We start from the raw sequence: 14,452 nt of genomic DNA on the forward strand, positions 1-14,452 counted from the left end.
GGTTCATCAGAATAATATTCTCGTCTCTCTCTTTGTTGACTATGTCTGTGTGAAGGTGACCCCCCCCCCCACACACACACACACTCTCCCCCTCTTTTCAGAGTGTTTAAAAGCAACTTTGTGTGCATTTCTTCTCTCTCTAGGAAACGGCGCGTCAACGATGGCGGCTGCGAGCTGAATCCTCGTGAGCTCTGCTGAGATCTCCCCTCTGAGCACGCAGGCCTCCTCCTGATTGTGTTTGTGCCTTCTGTTCTCGGCAGTCTGCTTCAGGATGCTCATCACTTCCTCTGTGATGTCCTTTTCTTCCCCACCCAGCGTGCACAAACGCAGCCACAGGATGAGGAAGATGCACAATCAAACTATGATACAACTGTTTTACACGGGAGATGAGAAACGACCCAAACGAGGGAGTCGGAACCGATGAAAGCAGAGACGCCCGCAGAGATCCCAAGACCTGCTGGAAGGCGTTCCAGATTTAGAAGCATCGACAGTCGATGCCTTTTTGTTCTTCTATTCATAAAATGGGTCCAAAATGAAACGCTCTGATCCAGATATAGATTAGACGAGCGCTGACGTAGTGCTTTTGTGCAACGCAACGCAACTCATGTTGCTAAAAAAAAACTACAAGGGGCCAGATTTGAATGGATGGTCCTGCAGGCCCGTTGGAGCTGCAGTTCTGACAGGAACCCATTTCCCCTCGAGGTGTTTAATCTCTTAATCCAGCCAGTTTTCTGAGTAGCGTGTAGTTAGGATATGACCTATGACCCTCAAAGGGCACCGACTGGGCTCCGTGCATTATTTACTGGTTGCCGGTTCACAGAAAGGCTTGTGTGAAGCAATGGAGGGAGGATACTCGCGTTACGAAGCCGCACGCGTGTCCTGAAACGCAAGAAGGGCCGCCTCTATGTGATGAATATTGAATGAGACTTTACTTCAACCACTTTAGAAAGCCATTAAAAAGTAATGGCAACAAAAGGATTCGCCATTTTCTGGTTGGACTTGGATTTGTGTCACCGTGACAACGACGCAAAGAGGAGCAATCTAAAAGTCAGTGGACTATTTCCTGACCCCTCACGCAGCAGAGGTCCTGCAGGAAGGTGATCCATTCTGGGATTGCATCGAGGATTAAAGGTGAGTTTGATCCTGCTGCAGGCACTGATGTTTAGACTGGTGGTGGCGCTGTGGGTAGCGCTGCGGGTGCGACTGTAGGACCTGATTATTTTTGGCATCAATAAGTTGTAAGTTTCAAGCAGACATTTCTCTTTCTGTTTCAAAACAGACAGTTCTGCAGCTCATTAATATTCAAAGAAGGGAAAATGGCACTGACCCCCCCCCCCCCCCCCCCCCCCCCCCCAATAACAACGTCACCAAATGTCTTAGCACAAAAAACCTTTTTCTTAAAATGCGTGACGCGGTTGCTGGTTCCGCTCCGTGCTTGGATTGTAACGCAAACCGGGGATCGTTCGTCATCACGGCGGGTCTGGCGCGCCACTGGCCCGAGTGGGAGTGGGAGTGACGCGCCTCTCTCTCGTGTTTACGTCCCCTCCTCTCCATCCTCTGACGCCGAACCAGAACCAGAACCATTCTCCTCCAGGCTTCACATCCGGGTCATCCAGCAGTGTCTCTATCTCTCTCTCCCTGTCTCTCCCTCTCTCTTTACGCGCCGTGCTGTGCTGCAGCCTCTGCCCGAGTCCGCGGCTCGCGTGGCGGATACTGCGCGCGGCGTGCACGGGCGGTGATGGAGCCGCGGGCGCGCTGACGCGTTTCCACGCACGGTGCGTGACTCGCCCTCAACATGTCGAAGAGCCTGAAGAAGAAGAACCACTGGACGAGCAAAGTCCACGAAGCGGTGATCACGCGTGGGAAGGACGCCGAGCTGGCGTTCGAGCTGCGGGGGGGCGCGGAGCGCGGCCAGTTCCCCCACCTCGGCGAGGTGAAGCCGGGGAAGCAGATCCAGAGCGGCCGGCTGGCCCCCGCCGAGCTGCTGCTCGAGGTGAACAACATGCCGGTGGCGGGGCTCACCAGCCGGGACGTGCTGGCCGTGATCCGGCACTGCAAGGACCCGGTGCGGCTCAAGTGTGTCCGGCAAGGTAGGACCGGGGACCGGGGACCGGGGACCGGGGGGGGGCTGATCCAGATGTTATTTGTGCTTTCATCTGTCAGTCTAGACACGCGGGACGCCGCGTGGTTCGGTTCGGTTCGGTTCGGTTCGCGTCTCGCTGAAACGGGACCAGAGTGATCGTAACTCATCCGCGGGTCGGTACCACGACCCGGAGGGGGCGTGTCCGTTTCGGCGTCACGCCACAGCCTGCGGGTTTCAGCAGCCAGGCCCCGCGTCGTGCGTGAAATGTGCTTTTACTGCTGCTGTGGAGTGAATGGCAGAGGGACATACTTCACGCGCGCGCGCGCGCACACGCACACGTTGGCGTGATTACTACGCACTGCTGCTCCAAGAAGTCAGTTTACCAAATAAAGCAGATTTATCCTGGTTAATCTGGTTTAATCTGGTTTAATCTTACCTGATACCTGTACAACTATCAGAACCTGGCTAGGCGAGTCCATTTTTTATTTCTGTTTCATTTCTTGGTGCAGTTTTGTGTAATTCCTCCGGCCTCTGATGCTCCAGGCTTGTCAGGTCAACCTACTGAGTGACCTGCTTCTGGGTGTCTGTAGGACTAGAACCCTGTGTAGGACTAGAACCCTGTGTAGGACTAGGACCCTGTGTAGGACTAGAACCTGTGTAGGACTAGAACCTGTGTAGGACTAGACCCTGTGTAGGACTAGAACCCTGTGTAGGACTAGAACCCTGTGTAGGACTAGACCCTGTGTAGGACTAGAACCCTGTGTAGGACTAGAACCCTGTGTAGGACTAGAACCCTGGACCGAAGGAACAGCAGAGAACCTCCTCCGAGGCTTCCAACGAGCATTACAGCGGCTCGTACCTCGGCAATGAGTAGAAGCAGAAATGAACTGTGTGTTTTGTGTTTTCTGGACATCGCTCCGGAAGGATTGGTCTTCGCCGCGTTGGGTTGTGTCTGTGATGGATTATCGGGTTCTGACTGCTGAGCTCAGGCCTCCGGATGAGGGTCAAACGCCGATTAAACGGGACTATTTTCTGCCTCCTCTTACCCGCCTGTTTATTGAACTCCCCCGTCTCGTGCTGCTCTCCAGCTGAGTCTGCTCCGTCTGAGCCGAGAACGTCCTTCGGCGCTCGGCGTGTTGTCCCCTTCGCTGCGTAGCGACCTCCATTTCCTGCTTCCTCGCTGCCGTTTTGCTGTTTGACTTCCATTCAGTGGAGATGGGAGCGTGTTCATGGCCTTGTGCTTGCAGACCGTTGCTGATATGCCCTCGGCCTGCTGGGGAATCATCCAGAAGCAGCGTGATCAGAGGCCACAGACGCACAAACCGCGCCTGACTGCCGATGCAAACGTGTTTAGGAGTGTTTCCAGTCAGGTAGAAACGCTCAGCGTTTGTTTTGCATACGAGTCGTTGGCTCTGTCCATCTGCGTGCGATCATCTGACCTCCCGTCCGGCTGTGAAGGTTCTCAGCCTTCGACTAAACGTAAACGGGTCCAGGTGAGTCTCCCTCTTCGCTCTTCCGGGATCTCTCCTCCATGTTCTTCTCACCATCACCACCAAGCAGGAGTGACGGCAGCCGGCTGTTCGGATTAGCAAAGCAGATTTACAAAAGCACCACAAAGATCATCACCGCCAAGAGGTGCTAAAACAGTATGGAGAGGAGGGAAGTGCGAATATGAGTGTGTGTGCAAGTGAGAAAAGGAGAAGGGGGGGGGGGGGGGGGCAGGTTCAATCGCTGATGTTTTCTCTGATTCTCTGACAGGCTTGTCTTTAGAATATAAATGACTGTTTTTATAATGCTTCCCTTTCTACTTGGTTTTTGTGTGTCATGAAGCACAACAATGAATCCAACGACGGCTAAAGGTTTCAGTTTACCCCACGAAATACAAGCATTATTTCATAGGGAGCAAATAAAGCTCAATTTTAGAATGGCTTTTATATATTGTTTCCTGTTTCTACCCAAATTTGGGGAAAGAGGGGGAAAAAACGGAACATTTGAGATCGATTTATTAGAATGAAATAAGCATCAGCCTCTGAATAACCCAGCTCCCGTTTCAGCTGTCTTTAATTGGCATAAATAGCTGTGGCACAAATACAGAGATATAAATAATATTAATGGCAGCTATTTTTGGATGATATCAGGGACATCATTCCAGGCTGAAGAATAAACAGAATATATGAACTACTGTTGTCCCTACCTTCGTCAGAAATGTCGCTGCTTGTTGGTTTTTCATGTTGCAAATGCATTTTCCCTTCAGAGAGGGACGGGGAGAATAAATACCCCGGGACGGGGAGAATAAATACCCCGGGACATTTCATCCACTCGGGTTTATGGGGCCAACACGGTGAAAAACAACGTTGGCTTCCCTTTATGATCTGAGTGGAGCTCAGTCAGCTTCTATCAGGCCAGGAGGCACCATGCACAACCAAACTGGCCATGCCAGGTGTGTCGTAGGAGAACTACAATGCAGTTTAAATTAATACGAGAGGCAGATTAAGTACTGAAAATTGTGTTTGATTTCAGAAAGACTTTTTTATAAACGATCGATGTCTTTTATTTATAGCTCACATTTGTCTCCCATCTGAGAGGGAGAACTTTTTAATCCCCTCTCTGTGAAGGCTAATGCTAAATCCTGGAAGATGGCTGACCTCCGCTGACTAGAAGATGCTGGAACTCAGAAGATCAAATTCTAGCCCAGCCAGCCAATGAGCAAACAGTCCAGTTAAGTGAATTGGGTCAATGTAATTGTCCTCGCTCTGGACACGCTGAGTGCTAATGCTACATGTAGCACGGGACGTGATTGAAAACGGGTTTACCAACGCAGTTAAGTGACAATAAGATGCAGCTTCATAGCCACCGTGTGAAATGTCTGAGCTCCTGGCCTTGTTTTTGGAATAGCGGCGTGTGATTGGCTGTCAGGCCCTGTGATCAGCACCTGATTGAAGTGCACAGCACAGTGATGGATTACCATGGTGATATGACTGTATGATATAATGTGGGCAAAAGCAGGCCACATATTAGAAGTAGGATGTTTCCATTAAAATCAGCTCATTCGGCTGAGCTGCAAACTCCCTTTATGAGTGTGTGTGTGTGTGTGTGTGTGTGTGTGTGTGTGTGTGTGTGTGTGTGTGTGAAGTCTATCAAACACAGAACACACGTCTGGTAGCAGTTCTGTACAGCTGCCCCTTTATTCTATTTTTCATGTCCATGTGTTCTCGTTCATCTATTGGTTTGTATTTAATATCACATCCCTTTTGCCAGTTCTATTTTTTTTGTGTGTCTATTTTCTGCTTTGTCTAAAAATGTCATTTAAAAAGGCTCAAATCTCCTGGTGTTCAAGCAGCTGAGAGGAGTAGAGCTTGTTTAATCGGTTCAGATGTTTAGTTTTTTAGCGAACAGATCAGTGCAGTGATATCGCACACCTGTGTATACTATTGGCCGTAATATTTTACTTACAAATACTTTGCAAAAAACTTCTGATGCTTTGTATAATTTATTCAAATATAGTGTGAACATTTTGAAAATCTTAGAAAACACAAAATACAATTTAAAAAAGATGGCACAGAGACATTTCAGATGTTGAAACAGAAACGTTTGTAAAAACTATCTCTATCAGACGTTGCGACAGAATCACGCGCACCAGTATTCCATCAGCCCTTTTAACAAGACTTTTGAAGCGACCTCCCAAATCCAGATGTTCTGGATCTCAACACGACAACACGTCTTTTCCCGGTCTCCAAGTTAGACAGAAATACGCTGAAAAGTCGTAACTCACACTTCCCCTGCCATGATATTCTTACAGAAGTCATTTCCTCCACTATAATTTTGTCAGATTCAGGACAACCCAAAATAAATCAGACAGGGGTGATCAAACCAATCGTGTTGAGAATCAACACATAATCTGCGTTACATATAGATGTACAACCAGGGAGGGCGCACACCGCACACACAGACAAAACACAATTACACATTAGGTCTAACGTAACTGTAGCTAATGGTGTGTGTAACAATAGTGCTGGTCTCTTCTGAAACGATGCCAGTCCAGCGGAACCGTATTCAGGCATGGCAGCATGGAGGGAAGCGGATTGTCATTGACACGGGGTAGATTAGCCAGCATCGCTAATCTGGCGTCTTTTCTGTGGGCTCCGGATCTGATTGAGGAGGATTATGAAAGATGGTGTCAGTGGCTGGTCCAGCTGCTGCACTGGAGCTGATGGAAGGAAACCAACAATGTTCTGACAGCCGACGGAGGCTCAGCAGCATTCCTGTGCTGAATATCTTGGATTAGAGCCCATGCACATACGCAGGATAATATCACCGTCACGAGGAATACGAGTAACATATTAATGCCTTTAACTGTGTGGAGCTTCTCACATTCTCTTTATCAATATACCAACATTTGTTTGGTTTATTTTGTGAGAAAATAAATGGTATATTATTTCATTTGAGTTTCTCGTACCTTTTATGACGAGCACTGAATCGAATCGGTCTGTTGGCCTGATCAATGCTGAGGCAGACAGGAATCTCAGCTGATGTGCATTCAGTAGCATTTAATGTCTGCAGTTCACAGTTCCTAGCAGTAGAGGGCGGCAGCGGCCCAATCAGTTAGTCCTGAAGAACATCATTCTCAGCCCATTGGGAATCAATCACGCTGCATTCTTTTTATAAAAGCATTGATTAGATGGAGGGGAAATATTGCGTCTGGTACGACCAACATGTTTGTGTCCCAAATGGAACGACCGATTCTGAGTTTGTTTGCTTATCGCTTCCACCAACTGTCACGAAGGTAAAACATTAAGCAGATTCAGTCATTCCAAGAGATTCTGTGTATTTAAGAATGCCAAAAAGTTCTGATATAGAATTTAGATCCAAATCTACCCATATAAAAAGATGCTATTTCTTTGCACCTTCTTTGTTGGTGTTTCCAGATCCAGATACTGCATGTTAACATATTTAGTTAACAACGTTTCATTGTTCTGGAACAATGCATTGCATTTGACAGAACAAAATGAAGATCATCTTTTCGACCTGACTTGTTAAGATATGAATTCTGGCCTTTATCTCTGCCTGCATGTCCCGGCTGTGTGCAACATTCACAAAGTTCATCCCAGCATTCAATGGGAAAAAAGAAAGGAGCAATCAGGCAGAAGAGCTGAGCTAAATTGAATTCATTCAGCTTTGGATTTAGTGGTACGAGGGGGGGGGGGGGGGGGGGCTACAGACAGGCTATCAGACCAAAGCAGGCCAATGGAGCATTACGATGCTTAGAGGGCGGCCTTCTCTGTGCCACTATTATTATTATTATTATTTTGCCTGCTGGTTTTAACCCCTCAGTTTATTGACCCCTCAAACCAGTGGGTTTATTTATTTATTTTGCCTCTAAAGCTCCATCGCTCACCGCCCCGCTATCAACCTCCCACTGTTTGAGGACGGATAGTTCCATTCCACACACACACCCATTCTCCTGCAGCTCCAGCGAGTCTGCTGTGTTAATACTCATTAAGATGCACCCTGCTCGCTGCTCATGGCGCGTGAGGAGCGCAGCTTGAGGTGCAGAGCCCAATCAGGAGTGACTAACATCTCCACGCCGCCACATTTAAAACGGGAGCCACCGTATGCACAAAAACATTCATAAGCACGGAGGCGCAACGCCGGGAGAGTCGGGGGAACATTTTGATGCTACAAGGAATATATGTTTCTGGTTTTGATGGCGTAGAGAAAGCCATAGAGCAATACGATGAAGACGAGGATGAGGAGTGATCAATATTAAGACCTTTAGGAGACAGTTGCTATTAATAATAGTACCTGCTGCCTGCTGTAATAACGCTATTAGGAGTACTGGAACAGATACTTCATACACAGATAAATCGCTCTCACAAACATTTAACACACACACACACACACACACACACAGATGATCTGAGACCGGATGAGGCTGGGGCTGCAGCACACACACACACACACACACACACGCAGATGATCTGAGACCGGATGAGGCTGGGGCTGCAGCACACACACACACACACACGGATGATCTGAGACCGGCACACACAAGTAGCCCCGATCAGGTCCAGGGAATGCTGGAGAGGTGGATGAAGAGAGACAAAGAAGACAAAAGGAGGATTTGAGCGTATTTGTTCAGTATAAAGAGAAGCTCGGCCGCATCAAACGTTTATTTGGTTGACGACTGGCAGACATTTTACTTTGACGGAACAGTGATGATGATCCTGCTCCGTTGGGAACGCTGGTAACGGGAATAGTTAACCAGCGTGTTAAAGCGCGGCGCCTCCTGGAGTGCAGCAACCATTACTACACCTGCGAGGTTCCTGTTATGGCGTGTCAAAGTGTCACCTGTCTCACCAGCTAAGGTGGGGGAAGGGAACAGTCGTAGAGACAATCCAAATAAGAAAGGAGTTGACTCCAGCGTGTTTCAGAGGTGCTGAGTCTGACTCCAGCGTGTTTCAGAGATGCTGAGTCTGACTCCAGCGTGTTTCAGAGATGCTGAGTCTGACTCCAGCGTGTTTCAGAGATGCTGAGTCTGACTCCTGCGTGTTTCAGAGGTGCTGAGTCTGACTCCTGCGTGTTTCAGAGATGCTGAGTCTTGACTCCTGCGTGTTTCAGAGGTGCTGAGTCTGACTCCAGCGTGTTTCAGAGATGCTGAGTCTGACTCCTGCGTGTTTCAGAGGTGCTGAGTCTGACTCCAGCGTGTTTCAGAGATGCTGAGTCTGACTCCAGCGTGTTTCAGAGATGGTGAGTCTGACTCCTGCGTGTTTCAGAGGTGCTGAGTCTGACTCCAGCGTGTTTCAGAGATGCTGAGTCTGACTCCAGCGTGTTTCAGAGATGGTGAGTCTGACTCCTGCGTGTTTCAGAGGTGCTGAGTCTGACTCCAGCGTGTTTCAGAGATGCTGAGTCTGACTCCAGCGTGTTTCAGAGATGCTGAGTCTGACTCCTGCGTGTTTCAGAGATGCTGAGTCTGACTCCTGCGTGTTTCAGAGGTGCTGAGTCTGACTCCAGCGTGTTTCAGAGATGGTGAGTCTGACTCCTGCAGCCTGAGCAACCTCTTGTATAGGAGTGTGGGCAAACTATCGATCACCAAGAGTTTGGTTCTCCATGACCTCTTGAGCAGCACCAGAGGCTGGAACGGTCCTCTTCTCTTCACACCAGGGTGTGTGTCTGCCTGATTTGGATTCCATCAGGTGTTTGTTAACGGTGCGTCTTCGGTTGGGAAGCAAAGAGAGTGTTTATGTGTTGACTGGGATTGCTTCAGCTGTCCAGCCAAAGTTCATTCCATCCCGGCTTCATGGCTTCATTTCATATTCACGTGCCTGTAGTTTGTGTGTGCACGTACAATAAGAGCCTTCATTTGCATGTCTGCATGCATTACTGAAGCGTGACTGCGCGGCTGTTTGTACTTAAGGGTTGAGCAGTTAGACTTGGTCGGGAGAGAATAAATTCTGTTCCCCTTCTCTCACTACCTCCTGGGGACGAGCGCATGTCAGACCTAATTATGCCTTCCCAAATCAAACAAAATGGCTCCCGCTGGTTTCTGCATCTATCTCGTCCCCCAAATGCACAAATAATGCAATGCGTTAAACCCGCCGTGATAGAGGAGAGCGGCGTGTAATATTAGTAGTGGAATGCGACATGATATGAGGAGAACAGCATGCTAAATACAAGAGTTAGCAAATCTTTAAACGAGCTGCAGTCAGAGGACCGGATTAAGCATCGTTATTTTGGCGCTTTTGCTTTGGCTGTTTTAAGCACAGCTGATAATAGTAAAAAATATCTTTCATTTAGAAAACTAATATCTAAGTACTCCAAATAAAATAAGCAAATAGTGGCAACATTTAGATGATTAGTTTCTTAAATATGAGGCTTTTCTGCTTTGTATATAGAACGTCTTTTAATTATTTTCTGTAAACATGACGTAAGCATGATGCTCCAGCCGCCACCGCCGCCTCTCACAGCACTTCAAGCCAGTGACGTTTACACAAGGTCAAACGGTGAGAGCATCTGGTGGGCAAATATTTGAGCAGCATCGGGAATCATCTGGGTGAACACGCGCGCACACACACACACACACACACACACACACTCACATAAACATTTATTCCCACTCTCACAGAATGTCAGGAGCCGGGCACGCAGCGGCATTAACCCCGTGAGGCGTGCGTGGCGCTCCGGTGCAGTAACAGCCGCAGCACGTAGAGGCTGCTGCAGGATCGAGGGAGATCTGCAGCCCGTCTGCTGGTAGCTTGCGTGGAGCCCGGCTCCCCGCTAGCACATCGCCGTCTCCTCGGCGTCCACCTCCATCTATCCACATCCCTCCTCATCGCCCTTCCTCCCCATCCTCGGCGTCTTCTCTGGAATCAGACTCTGTGCCGGCGCTTCGATGGAAGAGCCGAAGCGGGAGAAAGGACAGTGAGCTTTAACGGAGGCAGCAGGAAATGTATGGCGGTCGCTTCCAGGGCTAGAGGACGTCTGGGAGGACGTCTGGGAGGACGTCTGGGAGGACGGGCGGTTTGTGGATCTGCACTTGAGGACGAGCGCTGCTGCTGGGGTGTCTGGTCTGCGCTGCCTTCCTCTTCATCACGTCTGTCGCTTCATCTGTCTTGATGACGTGCGTGTGTGTGCGTGTGTGTGTGCGTGTGCGTGTGTGTGCATCAGTGCATCAGCGGCCTGTTCCAGGTTACTCACCTGATGTGTAAAACAGTCCTCAGACTGTCTTCACGCGTTCCTTTGTTTTCCGTCTCGCTCTCTTCTCCGTTTCTGATTGCAAACGGTGCCGGTTTGAAAGGCGTCGGTAGAATCCCGAGTCCGACATGGTGATCGTTGCAGAACCGGCGTCACCGTGTCAGCAGCGTACGCTCTGCGTCCCTCTGCGTGTCCCTCTGCGTGTCCCTCTGCGTGTCCCTCTGCGTGTCCCCCTGCGTGTCCCTCTGCATGTCCCCCTGCGTGTCCCTCTGCGTGTCCCTCTGCGTGTCCCTCTGTGTGTTGTCCCTCTGCATGTCCCTCTGCGTGTCCCTCTGCGTGCCCCCCTGCGTGTCCCTCTGCATGTCCCCCTGCGTGTCCCTCTGCGTGTCCCTCTGCGTGTCCCTCTGCGTGTCCCTCTGCGTGTCCCTCTGTGTGTTGTCCCTCTGCGTGCCCCCCTGCGTGTCCCTCTGCATGTCCCCCTGCGTGTCCCCCTGCGTGTCCCCCTGCGTGTCCCCCTGCGTGTCCCTCTGCGTGTCCCCCTGCATGTCCCTCTGCGTGTCCCTCTGAAGAGTGAGTCTTGCGTTAATCCCAAACGGCAGACCTGCTGCTGTCGACTCGGTTTGGCAGGAGGTCACTCGAGGAGTGAGAAGACATGTTGTTCATTTAGAAAGACACGGAATGTAACCTGAACACTTCCACTACTTGACGTGATGCAGAATGTTGTGTGGAGAAGTTCTCCTCCTCTTCTCCGGGGGGGGGGGGGGGGGGGTTGTCGGCCCGTGTTTAGTCGTCTGTCCTTGTTCTCCTTTGTCATTTGTTTTACGGTGTTTCAGTTTAGTAACTTAACAAGCAGCGTGAAGGAAGCAGAGACAGATTTAGGTTTAGGTTTAGGTTTAGGTCTAGATTTAGATTTAGGTTTAGGTTTCGGTGTGAGACCTTCATTACCAAACCTGGTTTATGCAAGTTTGCTCTGTCTGGCTGGAGAGTCTGCTTGAATGTGGACTGAAAGGTTTTTCTTTCAATCTTTATTATCCTGAAGCAAAATAAAAACGAGACGATTTTGGATGCCATTCCAACCAAATGTCACAGCGAGACTTCGTTGGGTCATCAGATGAGATCATGCCATCGTCTCTGTCTCTTTCAGGGGGGGTTGTTGATAAAGACTTGCGGCACTACCTCAACCTGCGCTTCTCTAAGGGCTCAGTGGACCACGACCACCAGCAGATCATCAGAGACAACCTCTACCTCCGCACCATTCCCTGTGAGTCCAGGTCGCTTCGCCCCCCCTCTCCCCTCCTCTTCCTCAGTCTCTCTATCACTCCTTTGTGATCTCTGTGTCAGTAATTGTCTTTCATTGTCTCTTCCTCTTTCTAAGCTTGTTAGGCATCCCCCTCCATCCTCGGTCTATTTAATTATTTTTCTACATTCCCCCCCCCCCCACAGGACAGTGCCCCCCATATTTTTCCATCCCTTTCTTTCTTTCTTTCTTGCCTTCTATCGCTGTTTCTTTTCTCTTAATCGTCCGGCTGCTGAGCTCAGCCTGAGGTTTCCACGGCAACCAGCCTCTTGCATTGCCTTGCCGCCCTGCCCCCTTCAGCACATGCTAGACATGCACGACACACGCAGGGCGATGACACATCTCTATCGGGACGATGCGTGTTGTCTCCGCGTCCACAGGCTGGACGCACGAATCGTCTCACAGGTGCCGCGGGGCGCTAACACTGTGCTAACGGTACCGGCGCCTGTCGGGGGATGGTTCCATTGTCATGATGGCCATCGAGGGGCGTCGTCGCCCCAGCAGAGCCGACTGCTATGAAAACACACCGAGCAGCTCATGAATCGGCGTCTCTGGAGACGGACGCTGCTCTGATGCTCAGCTCTGCAGGCTCTGGATCTGTGATTCGATGTTTGTCGGGGGTGGGGGGGGGGGGGCACCCTTTGATAATAACCGCAGACATTCCACCTGGGTAGGTGAGTTGTGTGTCAGCAGACAGCCAGGAGAGACCAGCGCTGGAGCTTCTCCATGTCCTCTGAGCTGCTGACACAGACGTGGTTGTTTAATATGCTCCCACAGCTGCACAGCTCTTCATCCTCCCTCTCTCTCTCTCTCTCTCTCTCTCTCTCTCTCTCTCTCTCATGCCTCTCTTTCATTTGTTTTGGTCGCCACCTCGCTCCATCACATTGTCTTTCCATTTGAACTCCAGCTGGCTCGCCGTCCTCCTTTGCCTCCCTCTCCTCCGCTACCTTTCTCAGCCTGTCGGCTGCGTGACGGCGGCGTGGAGTGACAGGGTGTTGACTGTGGTGATGGGGGGTGGGGGGGGGGGGTTGGCTGGGGTTCAACACTGCAGGTCCTCAAATGCTTCGATCCTGTCTAAGCCAAAGGATGGAAGGATGAGCAGCAATGTTGTCGCTTAACAAAGCTGATGCAGTGTAGATGTATGCATATACGGTACCTCTTTAAATCATGAGCCACACGTCTCAGTGACGTTTAAATGCGTGTGGTCTTACAGAGATTGACTCGCTGACTAGATTTCATTTGTTTTTGGTGAGCGTGCTTCAAATAGATTCTCTTCCTGACTTTATGGTGCTTTGAGAAGCCGACGTTGTTCAACCATCAAAGTGGCGCAGCATCCGACAGCTAAAACATCCGACAGCTAAAAACCAGCGTCCTTGTTGTTGTGGTTTGGAGCCTTTTTTGTGTGTTTTTCTTCCATGTCTGCAGCTCTGACCGTGCTGTCAGTTCCAATCTGTCAAGTTGAGAAGCAGACGCCACTCTGCATCAGTGCGTGTTGTCACACTGTGTGTGTGTGTGTGTGTGCGCGCGCAGCTTGGTGGCTCACATGTTGACATCAATTTTTGCATCCTGTTACATAACTTGACTCCAAGATCAGCATTTCCCTCCCCAGAAAAGAATTCAATGAATGACAAATGTTTTCTGATATTAAGGAACTTATTTTGCTCGTTTCTTTGTGTGTTTGACAAATGACACAATAAATACTGGACGGATTTTACTGACACCTGATGGCTGGTTTGGGCATGTGAGCTCAGACAAAGCTCGGATTTCAGGGACCTTTTCAGCATTTTTATGAATTATTCATAAATTACTCAACATATTTTCAGAAAGGTTACGGTTTGGGTATATAACACTATTTAATTAAAAGGACTTTGCAGAGGTATGCGGTGCTTTAGTCTCCAGGATGTCTGCTGTGTTTGTATTTCACACACACTCGGCAGGCCGCCGCTCTGCGGACACACGGGGATCAGGGCGAACACAAATTGCAGCCTGATGTGAAAATAACTCGGTTGTCGCTAAATGTGTTTAGTGGAATATACAAGACGCAAATTAGGCGAATTACAGCAGAGAGAACTGTCCAGCGTGAAATACAATGAATTAGAAAGGGTATTCGGCCACACAGTCTACTGAGTGCTTCTCCTCATTGATTACCCCTGGTTATAGTAGTAGCAGAAAATAAACGAGAGATCAAAGTTAAGTAGGAGGATGTGAGGAACAGAAACCTCCGGCGGGCGTCACAGTTGGTTGAAACGTTTGATGAAACTGTCCCGACTTGATGGTCCAAGACGAGATCTTCTCATTTCATTTACGGGGCTTCACGTGACCACTTCAGAAAATGCATCTTTTGCCAGAGCAGCAGCTGTTGGTGCTCCGCATACGGACAC

The 14,452-nt window shown here is 49.6% G+C and overlaps 1 protein-coding gene across 1 annotated transcript in view; it reads left to right on the plus strand.

The window, feature by feature from the left end:
- Window positions 1–1,795: 1,795 nt before the first annotated feature.
- magi2b (membrane associated guanylate kinase, WW and PDZ domain containing 2b) overlaps window positions 1,796–14,452 on the plus strand; it is a 40,452-nt gene continuing 27,795 nt past the window's right edge. The window contains exons 1-2 of the mRNA XM_068739840.1: window positions 1,796–2,090; window positions 11,919–12,035. Of these exons, the coding sequence (XP_068595941.1) occupies window positions 1,796–2,090; window positions 11,919–12,035 (412 nt within the window). The remainder of the gene's footprint in view (window positions 2,091–11,918; window positions 12,036–14,452) is intronic.

This window comes from Brachionichthys hirsutus, chromosome 5 (genome assembly GCF_040956055.1).
Source record: "Brachionichthys hirsutus isolate HB-005 chromosome 5, CSIRO-AGI_Bhir_v1, whole genome shotgun sequence".
Taxonomy (NCBI): domain Eukaryota; kingdom Metazoa; phylum Chordata; class Actinopteri; order Lophiiformes; family Brachionichthyidae; genus Brachionichthys; species Brachionichthys hirsutus.